We start from the raw sequence: 17,948 nt of genomic DNA on the forward strand, positions 1-17,948 counted from the left end.
TAACTGCTGGCTCTTTAATTCACTTCCTCTAGGATTTCAGACAAGGTGCATTTTCTGAACCTTGTTTTTTCAGCAAATTGAATATACCTAAGGATTGGCTACACCTTTATTTACTGCTTTCAACAGTGAATAGAAATTTACTAAATAGTAAATTAAATTTACTACATTTTCAATAGAAGCAGGAAATCTCTGGGCTTAAAACCTGCACAAATCCAGGTCCGAGCAAACTGATTTGTCTTCTACAGGTAATAGAATATTTCCCCCAAAAAATGCAGTGCAGCTGCAGGCTCCACATGCCCAGGACAAACACTGCTTTGGAGGCACAGACTGAAGCTGGCTCCTGCTCTGAGGCTTCACAAGTCACAGCAAGAGAAATTTGGTCAAATGCCTCCTGGTCTAGACAGGAGATTTCCTCATGCAAAACAGCAAAGTGATAAGACATTTCTGATTGAATTCAGGGGATCAGGAGAAAGTTCATAATCACATCAAACTATCTGGAAATGTTCATTTATGTAGGAATATGCTGGGTTTAGTGCTTAATCTGTTTAATCTTTTAAGAATTTTAATGTAATATGTTTTGCATTCTCAGATACACCAGCTAGAAATCTGTCCAAGTTTAATCTGATGTTAATTACTCTGAAAATATTTCCCTTTCTTCCTAATTTTCTCTTTTAGTTGGTATAGTTTTCCGTATTTAATTATGAATGAAAATATACAGCATTCATTCCTATAATTAGCAGGTGACTAATACTTGAATGCAAAATCCTCAAAACTTTGGTATGTTTTAATGATTTCTTTTGATCAACAGTGTGCAAGAGTATAATTTTTTTGACAGGGACTTAAGAGGAATTACATGTGTGATTTCTTTTGCTGCCTGTGAAAAAACTCAGTGTCATTACACTGTGCAGGCTCACTCTGCAGTATCTGTGCCTGCAAACCAAATTCAGTTCATGATGTCCTAGCTTTACTTAGGCTTTTTTATTTTCACTTGTAGAATTAGTCTAAAAGTGCTGCAAATACCCCAGTGTGCAATACTTTTTTCTTGACCTAGAGATAGGGCAACTGAGAGGAGTTTTAAAAACTACTATTTCTATTTTCAGTTTCATGAGAAGGGCGAGACAATACAGATGTTATAATTCACAGCATCACTATCAGAAGCCAATTATTTCCTAATTACAAGTGTTTCTTAGCCTATCAGCTTTTGCCACACTATGCAGTAAATGCCTTAAAGGCAATAATCTAAAATTATCCCTTCTAGGTCCTACTACAGTGCATCTTTCATAGTTCTATTGCTCCAAAGTATCTAGTTTCATTTGTAAGGCCATCTTTTGAAACTTGTTTCTGGCTCCACTTGACTCCCAACAATATCTCTGTCACAGACACATTTTGTGAAAAACCCTTTCCTTAGGATTTTTCCTCCTGAGACGCTGAGAGGCCTCAGGAACAAAATGTAAACATTGATTATCTGCTGCTGTGGAATGCAACAGGTGCATCTGTGATTAGTCCATGTTGGTTGTTTCTGATTAATGGCCAATCACAGTCAGCTGGCTCAGACTCTCTGAGAGTCACAAACTTTTGTTATCATTCCTTTTCTATCCTTTGCAGGCCTTCTGATGAAATCCTTTCTTCTATTCTTTTATTATTAAAGAATGAAAGTTTTAATATAATATACGTATCATAAAATAATAAATCAGCCTTCTGAAACATGGAGTCAAGGTTCTCATCTCTTCCCTCTTCCTGGCACCCCTGCCAACACCACCCCACATCTCTGCTGTTCCGCGGCATTTCTAAGTCAGCATTTTTATCTCAAAGTTTGCGCAGTGTGTGAGCTCCTGAGCTGTCTCCAGCTGGGTTTGCAGTGCCAGGCCCTGGCAGTGTGCTCAGAGCTGTCCCTGTCCCTGTCCCTGCAGGAGTACAGGATCTCCAGCTTCGAGCAGAGGCTGATGAACGAGATCGAGTTCCGCCTGGAGCGGACGCCGGTGGACGAGTCGGACGATGAAATCCAGCACGAGGAGATCCCCACGGGCAAATACATTGCTCCCATCTTTGACAAGAGACTCAAGCATTTCCGGGTCATGGAAGGATTCCCTATCACCTTCACCTGCAAAATAGTTGGAATTCCTGTTCCCAAGGTAGGTCGCTCTCGCTGGGACTGCTAAGGAGCAAAACCCAACTCCCCAGCAGTTTCTGTTCATCCCTCCTAGGCACGTGAGAGAGCTCCCAAATAAATCATTCCCCCACCTTCCTAAAAGCACAGTATCTGCTCCTGAGCATGCAGCAGGCCTTGAGTGCAACCCCCTGACTGCAGAAGACACAGAACTGCTCGAGCCCAGAACTTCCAGAGAGATGAGACATGATCTAAGCAGTAACGTGCTGAGAGCCGAGGAAAGAGAACCTGGCAGGCCCAGCTGTGATGTGCAGCTTCCTGAGCTCTGCCTGGAATCACTGTTTCACATTACAACTGACCTGCAAAGTTCATACAATTCTAAAATTGTATTAGCTGTCCCTCAATTTCTGTTATTTTTCTAGTCCCTGTTAAGTCACGGGGGGTGTGTCTGATCACCACAGGTCTACTGGTTCAAGGATGGCAAGCAGATTTCAAAGAAAAACACACATTTCAAAATGAACAGAGAAGAGGATGGAACGTGTTCTTTACATATTGAAGCTGCTACTAATGATGATGATGGCAACTATACAATTATGGCTGCAAACCCACAAGTAAGGTGTTTTATTTTCTTTTACAAAAACGCTTGTTTCATCTTTTTCTAATATATATTAAGAAGAACACAAATTAGGCCACATGCTTTGACATCAAGTGGTGACTGTATCACAAATCAGGTGCTTCAGAGCACAGGAGAGGAAACCATGTACGGATGACTGATGAAACTACTCCCCTGTTACACAGATGGTTAAAAGCACTAAGGACATTTTCCCATGTCAGTAATTCCTGCCCTATCCCCTTCCCACTCCCTGTTGCTGGTAGGTACCTTTGAGATGTGCTGACAAGACTGACATGATGTTTCAGGCAGAAAGAATAGAGCAGGAACAAACAGTTAAATCAAATTTGGAACTGTTACTAAACAATATTCTTTATTCAGGATGCAAAGGTATGGATCTGCAAATAGTCTCATTCCCTTATACCATTCTCCTTGACCCCATGTGCTAGCTTAGCTGTTTATTTAGAAGCACATTCATCAGGCAACTTTTTCCAGTTTAAAAGTTTCTCTTTTTTGAAATCATTTTTCTGTTCAGTTTCCATACGGCTGCACTTTAAAGCAGGCCAGTACAAAGGTACCAGCAGACAGTACCTGTGGCATGAATAAATAAAATCAGCAGGGACAGGCACCACTGCCAAATGCATTGGCACAGCCTGGAAGAGTTTGGGAAAGCCCTGCCTCAACTGCAGGCCGACAGCATTTGCTCTGGGGAAGTGGTGTTCTCACTATAGCTCAGCTGCTTTATAAAAATAATCCTAATGCACTGTAAGGCTCAATAGTTATACTTTAAAATTAAATAAGCCGTTAACCAACTATTAATTGTGTTTCCATTGTGAATTGCAGGGGAGGATCAGTTGTTCAGGACACCTGATGGTTCAGAGTGTCCCTTTTCGGGGACGAATATCCACAACTCAGCCTCACAGGTGAAAGAAAAAAGTCCTGCAGAACTTCTTTATCCTTTTTAATGAAGGCATCCAAAATAGCCACTGCATTCATTGAACTTCAGTTCTCAGTCATAAAGTGGAAATAACAGCAGCAGTTCCCTCCCAACAGGTCACTTCTATGTTTTTGAAGGGCATCCTCAAATACAGGGAAGTCTAAGGACGATTTCATTTACTTGTTGTAGTGGAGCTAAAGGATTAGCAAAATGAAATTCAGCCAAAAAAAGCAAAAATAAGTAAAGGCTGGCTTGGGAATCCAAGGCTACTACATGATATAGTTAACTGGATAATCTTTCTAAATGAAAATATGCAAGAATTAAATTACAATCAGTCCATTTCTTCCTGCCCTTTTATGTAACTCAAGCTATCTCTCCATCCTTTTCCTCAATCCTTTTCCTCAATTTCCTCCTTTTTTTTAAGCACTGGGGGGAAAAACTTGCCTTCCAAGCAGAGCCGTGTGATTTTTGCTTTGCAGAACACGGCCCCGGGCGCCGGAGGGAGACAAGGAGGCCGTGCAGGAACGCTTCTTCAGGCCATACTTCCTGCAGGCTCCGGGGGACATGGTGGCACACGAGGGGCGGCTCTGCAGGCTGGACTGTAAGGTATTAACTGCTCCTTCTGGCCACTCTCACTTCACCTACCTCTGTACATGCAGTGCTCTCATGTTCTTGAATGCATGCATGAGCTCCATTCAAAGTCTGGACGCTTCATTTTCAAAACTATTTCTTTATGCCGTTGTCTCTGAGCTGATTCCAGGGATTTCTTTTGAGCAAATATTCCATGGGATGAAGAACACAGAAAACACAACCCAGAAACAGAAGGCTTGTCCAAATTACTAGATGTGCTCACTGTGTCTTTTACCAGTATGAACTCCAGAAGTTCTGCTCCATTACCAGACTCTTAAACATAGCCCAGAATGGCACAAAACCATGAGAAAGAGAGGATTGCTTGGTGTTCAAACAAATGTTCCCGTTGTACTGGACTGAATTACTGAAGATTAGTACTCCCTGAAAAGAGGGGATGCAGTCCAGTTCATTTTATGCTTCCCCAGCATGCACAGAGGCAGAAACATCCCAATTTACTGATTGAAATCCTGGCATGAAAGAGCTGTCAGAGGTTAGAGTACACAGAGTGAATATTGAACACCTTTAGGAGAACCATCTGCCCCAAGCTCTTCTGGAACCCTCTATGTCCCTGCAGTGCAGCAAAGGTGGCAGTGCTGACCCTGACCAAAGAGGGGAGAGGCTCTGAGGCACAAGTTAATGCCCTGAGGATGAGCAAGACTCATCATACTTAATTTACGATGTGAAGTTTACAAGGAGCATGCCAGAGAATTTGGTTATTCCCAGCTCTGCTGGCCTGGCAGGGCTTGTGAGGCCTTCAAGCGTGTCTGGCATTGCACAGAGCTGGGAGAGAGCAGTCCCCACTCAGAAAATTCCACTTCCCTCTGTCTCTGCTTTGTAAAGTGTTGTTTGGAAAGCAGTATTCTAGACATGAGTAAGTACTGCTCCCTATTGAAAAGGTTTTTAATACTACAAAACAGTCTAATCTTGCAAAAAATACCTAATTTGTAGTGCTCTACAGCATGCAAGTTCAACAGCTATGAAGTATTATATCATTCTTCATCAAATTTTACAAAATACAAAGTAATTTGTATTTAAACTCTTTAAACTCTGTAGTATTTTACATCAAGGAATTCGATTTCTATTCATCACCAAAAAAAGGAAAACTAGCAGATTATTAAGAGTTTTTTGTGAATCTCATATTCTAATTTCATACTTCAAACCAAGTTTCTTCCTTTTTGACTAAGAAAAATGTAGATATTTAATGTACTTTTAAATCTTTTTACTTTTTTGCTTTCTGAGTTTCTCCCTTTCGGTAGCAGTCAGCAGAGAAACAAAACCAGAAATAATTTTAGCAGAATATAAAGAGTCTTTTGTGAATCTCATATTGTCATTTCATATTTCTAAGTCTCTTCCTTTTTGACTAAGAAAAATGTAGATATTTCATGCATTTTTAAATCTCTTTACTTTTTTGTTTTCTGGGTTTCTCCCTTTCGGAAGCAGACAAACAAAAACCGAGAAATAATTTTAGCAGAACATAAAAGGTTTTTTGTGAATCTCATATTCTAATTTCATATTTCAAACCAAGTTTCTTCCTTTTTAACTAAGAAAAATGTAGTTATTTAATGTACTTTTAAATCTCTTTACTTTTTTGTTTTCTGGGTTTCTCCCTTTCGGAAGCAGACAGCAGGCAAACAAAACCCGAGAAATAATTTACAAAAATAAATTTCTGGTGTAGATTTTGGCACGACTCAGGTGGCGTTTGCAGGCAGGGCTGGCTGTGAGTGTCCCCAGCTGTGTGCCCCAGTGGCAGCAGCCTGGAGGTGTCCCCTGTGTCCCAGGTGAGCGGGCTGCCCACGCCGGAGCTGACGTGGCTGCTGAACGGCAAGGCCGTGCTCCCCGACAGCAGGCACAAGATGCTGGTCAGAGAGACAGGGGTGCACTCCCTGCTCATCGACCCCCTGTCCCTGAGTGATGCTGGCACCTACACCTGCCTGGCCACCAACAGGACGGGACAGAACTCATTCAGCCTGGAGCTCACCGTTGTAGGTAAGGAGCGCTGGAAAACTCACCTCAGTAATGATGTTATCTGCGTGCATTCCTTCAAACTCACCTACAGACAATTATAGTTCATAGTTAATAAATAGTTAATGCACTAAGAGTAGGAAAATCCCACAGCTGTAGACACAGACATGTAATTTTTACCTATGTATTTCCCTCCCCAGCTGATGAGGGAAATGTGTCGCAGAAATCTTTTATGGAAAATCCTTTCCTTAGGATTTTTCCTCCTGAGAAGCTGAGGGGCCTCAGGAACAAAATGTAAACAATGGTTATCTGCTGCTGTGGAATGCAACAGGTGCATCTGGGATTGGCTCATGTGGTTGTTTCTAATTAATGGTCAATCACAGTCAGCTGGCTCAGACAGAGAGCTGAGCCACAAACCTTTGTTATCATTCTTTCCTTTTGTATTCTTAGCCAGCCTTCTGATGAAACCTTTTCTTCTATTCTTTTAGTATATTTTTAAGGTAATATATACCATAAAATAATAAATCAGCCTTCTGAATTATGGAGTCCGTTCCTCGTCTCTTCCCTCACCCAAGAACCCCTGTGAACACCATCACAGAAATCCACCTGGTGCTCAGATGAGTCCTGCTACTAAGAGAGTGCCAGAAGAGTTCTGCCTCATTATCACCCATCCTCACTTTCTCCCCAGAAAATCCTTAGGGTTTGAATTCATAATGTATATGTTGAGGTATTCCAGATTTCAGCCCAAATTTTATTGGTTAAAAATGTTTTTAAATAGAAAAAAAATTAATCTGAATATTGCTCTTTAATAAAGCCTTAAAATATGTGAGATATTGAAATTTATAGATCTGGCATTCATTTTCTGCAATGGTAGTATGTTTAGACTCATTAGACATGCATATATTCTTTTATGAACATCAGTTCTGCCTATTATTTACTTTATAAAAGCTGTATCATGGCATTTCACTTCCCTTCCAACATCCCACTAAAAATTCACAACCTATTTTGCTATCACAAGAATAACTTTTAATCATGCTCTCCCATAGTATTCAAAGAGAAACAAAGAATGAAATACCTGTTGTTGTGAATAATTCTCTTTGCAGCAAAGGAAGTCAAGAGAGCCCCCATGTTTCTGGAGAAGCTTCAGAACTGTGGAGTTCCAGAAGGCTACCCTGTCAGATTGGAGTGCAGAGTCGTGGGAATGCCACCTCCCGTGTTCTACTGGAAGAAGGACAACGAGACCATCCCATCCAACAGAGAGAGGATGAGGTACTGTGACACCATGCCTGAATTTCCTGTGCCTGGACCAGCAGCTTCCATGAAAAGTCTGTGCTGAGGGCAGATCCCAGTGCTGGGTGACAGCTCCTTTCAGCCACAGAAAGCTGCACAAGCCTTGCTTCCCTGTGGTTTGTTCCTTGGGTCAGAACAAAGGCACGATGCTCCCCTGCCTCAGAGAGTGGGGACAGAGCCTGCAGGCTGCCAGGGTGCTGCATCCCCTCATCACACACACCCTGGTGTGGTGGTACCTCAGGGCATTGCAGCACCTTGTTCTCTCTAAGCTGTGTTTTCCCACCTTGGTTCCAACTAGGTATGAATTCAAATTCAGAACAGTTTCAGTGCCCCAGAGCATGGGTAATAGAGAATTTATCATGTCAAATAAAGAAACTTAACAAAGTTGGTCACAAACAAAGGTAAAGCCTTTTATCCATGCTTACAAAATACAACAAAGTTCAGGTTCACCTCTTGCAGCCAAGTGCAGCACTATTTTTTAATTTTTGCAAAAAGAAGAGCTGATGAAATAATGTGCCTGGCTGTAATTAATGATAAGTGAAGTGCTTTCTTTTTTTAAATATTTCTACTTCAGCATCTATCTGATTTTTAGTATTTTATTTCACTTGGCTCCAAGTATCAACTTGCTGCAGTCACTGGATCTTTGAGATCAGCTTCAAGAAGTCCCCATCCCTTCCCACATAGGCTGTGAGTGCAGCAAGCTGCTCAGGGATGGACACCAGGCACAAGGAAAGCATTCTTAGAAAACTCTTTTATGGTCACCACCCAGAGACTCTCCAAAATCCCCACCTAACCCTGACCCTCTGCAGCCTACAGGCTCTATGGTTTGGGCCCTGTCCTGTTTAATATTAATATCTTTATAATCTGGAGGAGGGAATTGAGTCTGCTGTTAGCAAATTCATGGATTACACTATAAAGATGTTCCCCTTTCATAGGGATTGTGGTTCTACACACACACATGTTGTAGTCGCTGGAAAATCAACAACTCTCCTAAAATGCCACATTTCCAGTTGTTTCACAAAAGGTTAGAAAACAAATTTTGCTTCAGCTGAGCAGAGGAATGGCTAAGGGAAACCTTCCCAGCCCACAGGAGCAGGGATAAAGGCTGTGACAGCTCTGCTACCCCAGCCAGCTGAGAGCAGAAACCCCAAAGGCTCCAGTGGCTGTGCACAGACCCAGGGCAGCATCACCCCTCCTGTCCCTATCCCAGCTCACTGATTCCTGCCTGAAGCCAAGAGAGGCTTCTGTAGCACAACAAGGACACACAGCAGCTCCTGCACCCCAGCACAAGGCAAACTGTGTAGTGCTGGGAACAAAGGGTGAAATGTTCCCTTTTTATTAGAGCACAAAATGTCCTCTTGTCCTGCACGCCCGCGGTTTCGTTCCAGTTCATATGGAAACAAAATCTCAAATTTCAGAACATCCTGGAATTTCAAGTGTTCTGAAGGGCTCATCTCACTTCTGTTCCTTTATAATGAGAGAAGCACTTGGCTTGATAAAAAGGACAAGGCTCAGCCTAGAGAGCAGAGTCTCAGTGCTGTTACATCCTGCTGGAAAGTTTTTCCTGGAAATTGCAGCCACAAAGCCTCAGATCACTGGAGAGCCAAGGAAGTGGAGGGAACAATGAAGCAGGTTTCTTTCAGAGTGTCAGCCAAACAAATCTTTCTGATTTTCCCACTTGGTCATTTTCTCATGGAAATCTATTGACTGTAGACCGCTGCCTCTTTGGGAGCAGAGATGACAACATTTCTGTTTCATATTCAATATACATCTATTAAAATCTGAAAGCTGACGTGCTCATGAGAAGTACTAATTTCCAAACACTTGTTTTCCAGCATGCACCAAGACACAACGGGGTATGTGTGCCTCCTGATCCAGCCTGCCAAGAAAGCAGACGCTGGCTGGTACACCTTGTCTGCAAAGAACGAGGCTGGCATCGTCTCCTGCACTGCCCGCCTGGACATCTATGGTAGGTTGGATTAGAACAGACCTTTAAAAAAACCCCAAAAAAAACAAAGAGCCCGTGTTTTCAAACTCGTATTTCCATTTTGGTTTTTAAACCCCAGCTAATCATCACAAGTGAGTCACCGGCACATCTCTGTCAGCCTCCTGCCACCTTGTGGTGGTATGGGCAGCATGGAAGGCTCAAGAGAGGGGAGGCTGATTTGAGAAAGGTGAAACAAAATTTAAAATTTCCTTGGGTATCTAAATGCTGAAAGACATAAATTTTCAAATGAAGGATTCAAGGCACAAACAGGAAAAATACAGAAATCAAGAAATGCTTCCCAATTCCAACCACATTTCCTAAGATAAGCAACTCACACCCCAAACCCAGTGACAGAAGTAATTTTTCTTTGTGCTATTTTGCATGGGTGGAGTCGATGGATGGTAGGTGTGGTCTGATATTTGCAATTCTGCATGCAAAGGAAAATAATAATGAGTAAAAAATGAGTTCAAGTAGAAACAAAATTGGCACTGCAAGAAAAAAGGAGCTTCTTTTTAAAATATTTCCAGATAGATAGGGTTAAAATTCAGCATGGAAAGATATGTCCTATCAATGCTTAACATGTAGATTGTTGTCTCCCACACTAAGTTATCTCAGAGCATTGGAGCCTGAACCTGACTTCCATTTTCATACCCTTTTCATTTTAACTGCTGACAGATATGTCTCTCTAATTTGGGGGCAGACCCAAATGGATAAACATTGGCAAAGATAATATCATTTTCCCTTGTCTGAAGTGTTTTAGGGATATCAACTACTAGATATTATGTAATAAAATATTTTTACAAAATTTTAGCATGTAGAATTGTACTTTTAAATTACCAAATATGTGTCTTTGGAATACATTTCTTTCAGTATTTAAAAAAAATTCTAGAAAACATGTTAGCAGTTGTAACTAGAAAAGCCATCCAGAGGATGAAGCAGAACAGAATCAGAGCCCTGGCCACTTTGTTCATCTCTGTTCATGCTATGGATGTTTCTAGTTCTGATTGCAAGGGCTCTGGAGAAGGCTCCAAAGATTCAATCACTAAATTCTGGACTTTGTGAAATCCATGCAAACACTGCCACTGAATTGAACAGGGATGAAATCTTACCTGTAGACTTCAAGGGAAAATTGCTGAACATAAAAACAATGCCAATGATAAGATTTGAAAGAACAGACCCTAACCCAGAGAGCTCAATGCTGTGCTCTCCTCAGGGATGTTGGGAGCAACTTCCCGGCTGTGAAAAGGCCAATCACTTGTTTTTAAATTTTTAAAAGTTGAATAGTAATAAAATGGTTATGAAAATAGTAATAGAATTAGAGTAATAATAATCTGGACAATTTGGATTAGGACAATATGAGGCAATAAAAACAAAGAGTTACAGACAGTCCAGGTACCTTTTCCTGGGCAGCACAAGCCCGAAAAAGGCCCCACGGTAACAGAGGATTAACCCTTAAAAGCAACAGCCTGTTGCATATTCATACACCTCATCCATGATGCATAAATTCCATTCAAACACAGGATTCTGTCTGGGCAGTGTCAGCTTCTTCCTCCTAATCCTAAGGCACCTTCAATCCTTAGCTAGGCAGGAAGAAGTCAGCTTCTTCTGATAATGGAGCAATAAATTCTCATTCTCTGAAAGATTCAGGTGTCCTTGGCTGCTATCTGGTGCAAGCACCTCATTCCTTTCTTAAAATAACCCCCCACTCACATAGTTCCTATTTTAAATATAAAAGTTCCCTTTAACTACAAAACTACATTTATTAAATGCATATATTCTATGTCTATTAAACATATATTTATTTAATATTTTTACATATTTATATATATAATTATATATTATATTGAAATGTTAATGCAGCACTACTAACCAATACTAGAAAATACAGATAGTGAATAATGTGTAGAGCCATATGAGGTGCACTTGTGACATGGGTATGTGGATGGATGTCCATTGTTTCTCTGGTGTGTGGATGGGTGTCCATTGTTTCTCCTGTGTGTGGATGGATGTCCGGTGTTTCTCTGGTGTGTGGATGGGTGTCCATTGTTTCTCTGGTGTGTGGATGGGTGTCCAGTGTTTCTCCTGTGTGTGGATGGGTGTCCAGTGTTTCTCAGGTGTGTGGATGGATGTCCAGTGTTTCTCTGGTGTGTGGATGGGTGTCCATTGTTTCTCTGGTGTGTGGATGGGTGTCCATTGTTTCTCTGGTGTGTGGATGGGTGTCCAGTGTTTCTCCCGTGTGTGGATGGATGTCCATTGTTTCTCCTGTGTGTGGATGGGTGTCCATTGTTTCTCTGGTGTGTGGATGGGTGTCCAGTGTTTCTCTGGTGTGTGGATGGGTGTCCATTGTTTCTCCTGTGTGTGGATGGATGTCCGGTGTTTCTCTGGTGTGTGGATGGGTGTCCAGTGTTTTTCCTGTGTGTGGATGGGTGTCCAGTGTTTCTCAGGTGTGTGGATGGATGTCCAGTGTTTCTCTGGTGTGTGGATGGGTGTCCATTGTTTCTCTGGTGTGTGGATGGGTGTCCAGTGTTTCTCTGGTGTGTGGATGGGTGTCCATTGTTTCTCCTGTGTGTGGATGGGTGTCCATTGTTTCTCTGGTGTGTGGATGGGTGTCCAGTGTTTCTCTGGTGTGTGGATGGGTGTCCAGTGTTTCTCCCGTGTGTGGATGGGTGTCCATTGTTTCTCTGGTGTGTGGATGGATGTCCAGTGTTTCTCTGGTGTGTGGATGGGTGTCCATTGTTTCTCCTGTGTGTGGATGGATGTCCAGTGTTTCTCAGGTGTGTGGATGGATGTCCATTGTTTCTCTGGTGTGTGGATGGATGCCCAGTGTTTCTCAGGTGTGTGGATGGATGTCCATTGTTTCTCTGGTGTGTGGATGGATGCCCAGTGTTTCTCAGGTGTGTGGATGGATGTCCATTGTTTCTCTGGTGTGTGGATGGATGTCCATTGTTTCTCTGGTGTGTGGATGGATGTCCATTGTTTCTCCCGTGTGTGGATGGATGTCCATTGTTTCTCTGGTGTGTGGATGGGTGTCCAGTGTTTCTCCCGTGTGTGGATGGATGTCCAGTGTTTCTCCCGTGTGTGGATGGGTGTCCAGTGTTTCTCTGGTGTGTGGATGGGTGTCCATTGTTTCTCTGGTGTGTGGATGGGTGTCCATTGTTTCTCCGGTGTGTGGATGGATGTCCAGTGTTTCTCTGGTGTGTGGATGGATGTCCAGTGTTTCTCCCATGTATGGATGGATGTCCAGTGTTTCTCCCGTGTGTGGATGGGTGTCCATTGTTTCTCCGGTGTGTGGATGGGTGTCCAGTGTTTCTCCCATGTATGGATGGATGTCCAGTGTTCCTCCCGTGTGTGGATGGGTGTCCAGTGTTTCTCCTGTGTGTGGATGGATGTCCAGTGTTCCTCCCGTGTGCATTGCCTCCTGAGAGCCCAGCCAGGGTCTCTGGAGCCCGCTGTGTCTGTGTTTGTGTCGCTGCAGCTCAGTGGCACCGGCAGATCCCGCAGGCTCTGAAGCTGTGGCCCGGGGGCAGCCGCTTCCCCTCCGTCAGCAGCCAAGGGCTCGACTCCTTCTGTGCCTTCCCCGCTCCCGAGAGCCCCGTGCTGTTCTCAGCCCCCAGCCACAAGCTGGTGGAGAGTGAAGAACTCTGAAAAACAAACACTCCTTCCAGGTGCGCCTGCGGAGGTACTCGGAACTGTGAAAAATAAATAATAAAAACAAAAAGAGGGACAACTCACCGTGCTCAAGGTTTACAAGCAACTCGTTTGTAATTAAGTGTTCTGCTGCTGCAAGTGCTGCGAGTAACATATGGTACAAGACTTTTGCATATGATTGTAATGCAGGATAATTGTGGTATGGAGTGTTGTGCAATAAATTCAGTACTGTGTAGTTTGCTAAGAATTACATAGTAAACATAGTTTTCAGCACCTAAAAGCCAATACCACTTTTACTTCTTGAATTGGAGCTACTGCACTGTAGCTGCCATGGTAAAGATTAACTGGAATACTGCCAGTGAAAACACTGACATTACAGTAACACCAATCCTGAATGAGGGTAAACAACAAGACTTTGAATGTAACTTAAAAAAACATGCCCAATAATCACAGAGCACAAGTTAAATGGAAAAGATGTAACTCATTTTTATATATGATTATTATTATGCCAGCCTATTCTAGAATTTTTGAACTCCAGACTAGGTAAATATAGCAATTCATGTAGGTACAGCTGTATACCCTGAATATTTATATCTGTGTGTGTGTGTACTCTATGAACTGTGTATTCTTGGTGTAAGGGTTCAGAAAATAAGGTACAGGGCATGTGCATAAGGCACATAGGAAATGGAAATTCCTCTTGTCTGAAGCATGTTCTCTTGAGCCCATAGCTGAAATTATTTACCAGATGTGCTTCATACTTTTTTCTTCACCATGTTAGTGATCCTCTGACTTTAACATGGATGATACCAAACTTGTCACTTCATGGCTTTCAAATATCAGTTTCTTTTTCCTAATTTTTAATGTGCATCTACCATCTAACTCATTTTATAGCTAAATGGAAAGGAATTGTGACCTGGTAAACTTTTACCACCATGTAGGAAATGATCACAAGTGTGGTGTCTAAGAGGAAGACAGAAAATTCTGTTAATATACAAAAGTTAAGAAGTTAAGCAACAGTCATATGCAAAAAGCTAAAAAACCCCAACAATAGTAATAAATAAGGCAAATGATTGAAAAATCTACAGGAGGTACTAAGTGACAACACTTAATGATTGATTTAAATATATTTGGCATCTATACAATTGCATCAATACCCCCAGCTGTTAAAATCTGTGAATGTTTAAGATGTTTTCCTGCATCTTTAAATTACTGCTAACCCTCTCTGTAGACATTGGTTTCAAGCACTCCTTACTTACTGCTTTCAACATGGCTGCAGAATGCCACAAAGTCATGATCAAAGTCACAGAGATGGAAAAAAATTTAACAGATGCTTTCATTTTAGACTATTTTTGTGGATTCTTCAAATTTAAAATATTAACTTTTAAAAAAAGTCCATATGCAAAGAAAACAATGAAGAGTTATGTTAAGAGCAAAAGAATATTGGATATAGCCAGAGACTGAGAAAGAGAATGTCTTTCACTGAGCTTCCCGCAAATAGAGCTTCTGCTGTTCCTAACTGTTGATTCCCTCAGGATTTAGAGGAAGTGAATTTCTTGTGTTGTTTTACTTCCCACCTGAGTGAACACCATAAAACAACACCATCATTATAACTCTCATGCCTTTGTTAGGAATCTCAGGCAACTCAAGCCTGGACAGACCAGAAAGATAAAACCCAGAATTATCCTAAGGGTTAAGACAAGGTACAGGGGTTTCCAACATTGTACCTCTTCCCTGGCAAACAAAATAAAACTCATGGCTATTGAAAGAGATGCATTGAGTTAAGTGACTTCAGTAATGAGATGCAAACCCTAAGACATTCTGTGGGTCTGATCTTCTAGGACAGAGAATCTACTGCTCCTGTTTCCTTCTTTTGGTTCTTGGAATGGCTTAAGGATTCCAAAACTACTCCCAAAATTTCAAGTTTCCCACATTAGTTACTACTGTTGGAAAAATAATCCAAGAAAAGTTATTGGATTTTGCTTGCTTAATTCAGTGCTGCTGGGAAATGGAAAGGTAGGAAATTAGGACACAAAAGATCAAACTCACACCCACAGCCCTGGTCATGCCATCATTTCACAAAGCAGAGAGCAGGTTTTGAACTCAAATACTCCAGGTTGTATATTGGCCATCAGCACAAGCTTAGCCAGGAGATTGCCTGCTTGGAAGTTCCCTGTGGCTCTTTCCTGGCTGACAGTGAGGGGTTGGACCAGATAACCCCCTGAGCTTCTTTCAGACCTAAATCACTCCGCACTTCCTAAATTATTTTATTTCCCGCTGCCTGTCTAGATATCCCACCTGGATTAGGTTACCTGTCAGCTGCGTAGAAACTCAGAATTCAAGCGAGCACAAACTTTTCCTTTTTGCTGGGCTCCAACCCATTAGGCAAGGCCAGCTCCAAGAGCTCTTCACACAGTGTAGAAGACAGGAATCTGGTACTCCCCACTGGAAATACCAGGTTACCACTGCTGGAACCATCCTGATCAGTATTACTGACACAGCAGTGCTTCTCTCAGACATCACACCCAAAAACTCAGTGCAAATCTAAAGACAAAGTGCACAGTGCAAACGTGCAAACCATCTCTCTGCATCCTCTCTGCAATACCACAGGAGTGTCCCCAAACTGTCATCGTTATAAGCTGAGCTGACATGCTGACCATTATGTGGTGAAATGTTTCTTAAAATGTCCATTCAGTTCTTTGGAAGTGGGAGGACAAGAAGCTGAAAGACTTTTCCCAAAGATCTGAGTAAGAAGGATTAATCCTTAGTCATTCAAGAAGGGGCCCCAGAAATCTAAGTGAGAGTCATGCTACTGAAGGTAGATCACCAAAAATGTGTTAGCTGAACTATAATATTCTCTCCCCAAACAGTATTTCCTAACAAAAAGAACAAAACTCTTCACATTTCCCTACAAAATGCAGAAGCCAGCAATTTCAATTCCTTTCAGTAGCTCAGATGAAAACCAGCTCATACCCTGGTCCCAAATGGCCTGGAGCTGTTACATTTTCCTCCCTAAGTAAATGCCACAGGACATTTCCCCTCTGTGTGCTGAGCCCATGCAGAGAGCCTGCAAAGGGGGAATGGATGGCAGTGCTGCTGGACAAGTGCTATTGATGTGCTCATCACAAGAACTTGCAAGAAAACAACACCAAAATTACCTTTGTGCTGTTAAGTGGTGGAAAAGACATGTTACACCTTCCCTGAAGTCAGTGTTAGTTCTTAACTCCCAAAACCCATGAAACCACCCCAGTGTGGAGCACAGTGCTGTGTGTGATACAGAAATGCTCGTGTTTGGAGCCTCTCAGGTGTTCACTGATTCACAATCTTGTGGGTTTGTTTGGTTTCCCATTTCCTGCCAGTCCTGGTTTGATGTACAACCAATCAGAGGTACAGTTTACTGCACACTACAGCAGAAATGACATCTTTGGTGTTGCAATTCTAGATTCCAAAAAGTTTCCTTCCTGCTTTAAACTTTTGGTCCAGACTGATGCAAAGGCAGCCTGCAGCAGCATTACAGATGGGGCTGCACTGGTGCCATTGGGCCTCCTGCCCTAAAACCACTGGACTGAGTTCCACATGGAAGGTGGAGCAACCCTTCCGAATGCCTCGTGTGGGAATTCAGAAAATCAGAGGGGTTCAGGAGCCCTCACATCTGCTAACACGAGGAGATGAGAGCACACACTGCAAAAGGAAAGCCTGCAGTTTGCACCTCCATGTGTGAACAATGTGTGCCAGTCCCAATTGTTTGCGGCAATTGTAGGTACTTCAGCCAATAAATCTGGAATGCAGATTCATTCCAGAACTGGGCTCTTCATGCTACCAGGTTTAAAAGCACTAGTTTCTGAAAAATGTCTTTACAAAACCTAATGAAACATTTCTACTGTTAATACTGGAGAAGTGATTCATTGAAAATTGCCTCATTATTTTCAATGCAAAAATGTTCACTTTGAGCCTTAACATTCTAAGCTAATATTTCTTCTTGATTAAAGTTGATTTTTTTTTTCAAAGTCATTCTCATTGGGAAGAAAAATGCTCACGTCACTTTTATAGTATATTTTAACTGCACATGAAAGGAAAAAAAAACCACCTGACTGTTCAGTAATGTATTTCCCTTCATCTCTCCTGAACTTAAATAAATGCTTCAGAGTTGCATACAAGACTGTGTCTTTCACATGTTCAAATAATTGTGAAAATGTGCAACAATGCCAGAAGTTTTCTCAGAACTTTGCTGTGACAGCTGGTTAATGAAATCAGACTACATTATTTAGAAGAAAATCATAAATATTGTCAAGTTATATACTAGCCATGCTTCTAGCAGGTAGCTGTGAAATAAAGTTGTTGCTTTTTTAAACAATTCTTGGTATCAGTTCCTATCAGTTCTGAAATATACTCCTGTGGAATTGTCCATCACATTTATTGCATAATCAAAAGATATCTTGGGCCATATGTGTGTGAATTTAAGTGGAGTTCTCCATTTATGCCAGTGGGAATTCTGTTCAGGAACTGCCCATCCTTTATGATCACACAGTCTGTTAGTAACAGAAACACAGTTTTGTAAAGGAATGGAAGAACATTGAAGACAACCTGAAAATTTACAAGAAAATATTACTGTGGACTTCAGGTTGCAGGAAGCCAGTCAAAAATGAACTTCTTGTTTCTTGGAGTTATGTATGCAGACACTTCAAGCAAATTTTAAGACATATTTTGCTAATTTCTATACAAATGCTAATTTCTATACAAATTAAAACTGAACTCCAAATTAGGAAAAAAAAAAAGGTAG

General features: G+C 41.8%; 1 protein-coding gene across 3 annotated transcripts in view; it reads left to right on the forward strand.

The window, feature by feature from the left end:
- Positions 1–14,940, forward strand: part of MYPN (myopalladin) — a 72,530-nt gene extending 57,590 nt beyond the window's left edge. For all 3 annotated transcript variants that reach the window (XM_063164193.1, XM_063164194.1, XM_063164192.1), the window contains 8 exons: positions 1,911–2,132; positions 2,569–2,718; positions 3,561–3,640; positions 4,134–4,260; positions 6,063–6,270; positions 7,350–7,515; positions 9,372–9,505; positions 12,999–14,940. In XM_063164193.1, the coding sequence (XP_063020263.1) occupies positions 1,911–2,132; positions 2,569–2,718; positions 3,561–3,640; positions 4,134–4,260; positions 6,063–6,270; positions 7,350–7,515; positions 9,372–9,505; positions 12,999–13,168 (1,257 nt within the window). In that variant the 3' untranslated portion in view covers positions 13,169–14,940. The remainder of the gene's footprint in view (positions 1–1,910; positions 2,133–2,568; positions 2,719–3,560; positions 3,641–4,133; positions 4,261–6,062; positions 6,271–7,349; positions 7,516–9,371; positions 9,506–12,998) is intronic.
- The last annotated feature ends 3,008 nt before the right edge of the window (positions 14,941–17,948 follow it).

Source organism: Melospiza melodia, chromosome 9, assembly GCF_035770615.1.
Source record: "Melospiza melodia melodia isolate bMelMel2 chromosome 9, bMelMel2.pri, whole genome shotgun sequence".
NCBI classification, from domain to species: Eukaryota; Metazoa; Chordata; class Aves; order Passeriformes; family Passerellidae; genus Melospiza; species Melospiza melodia.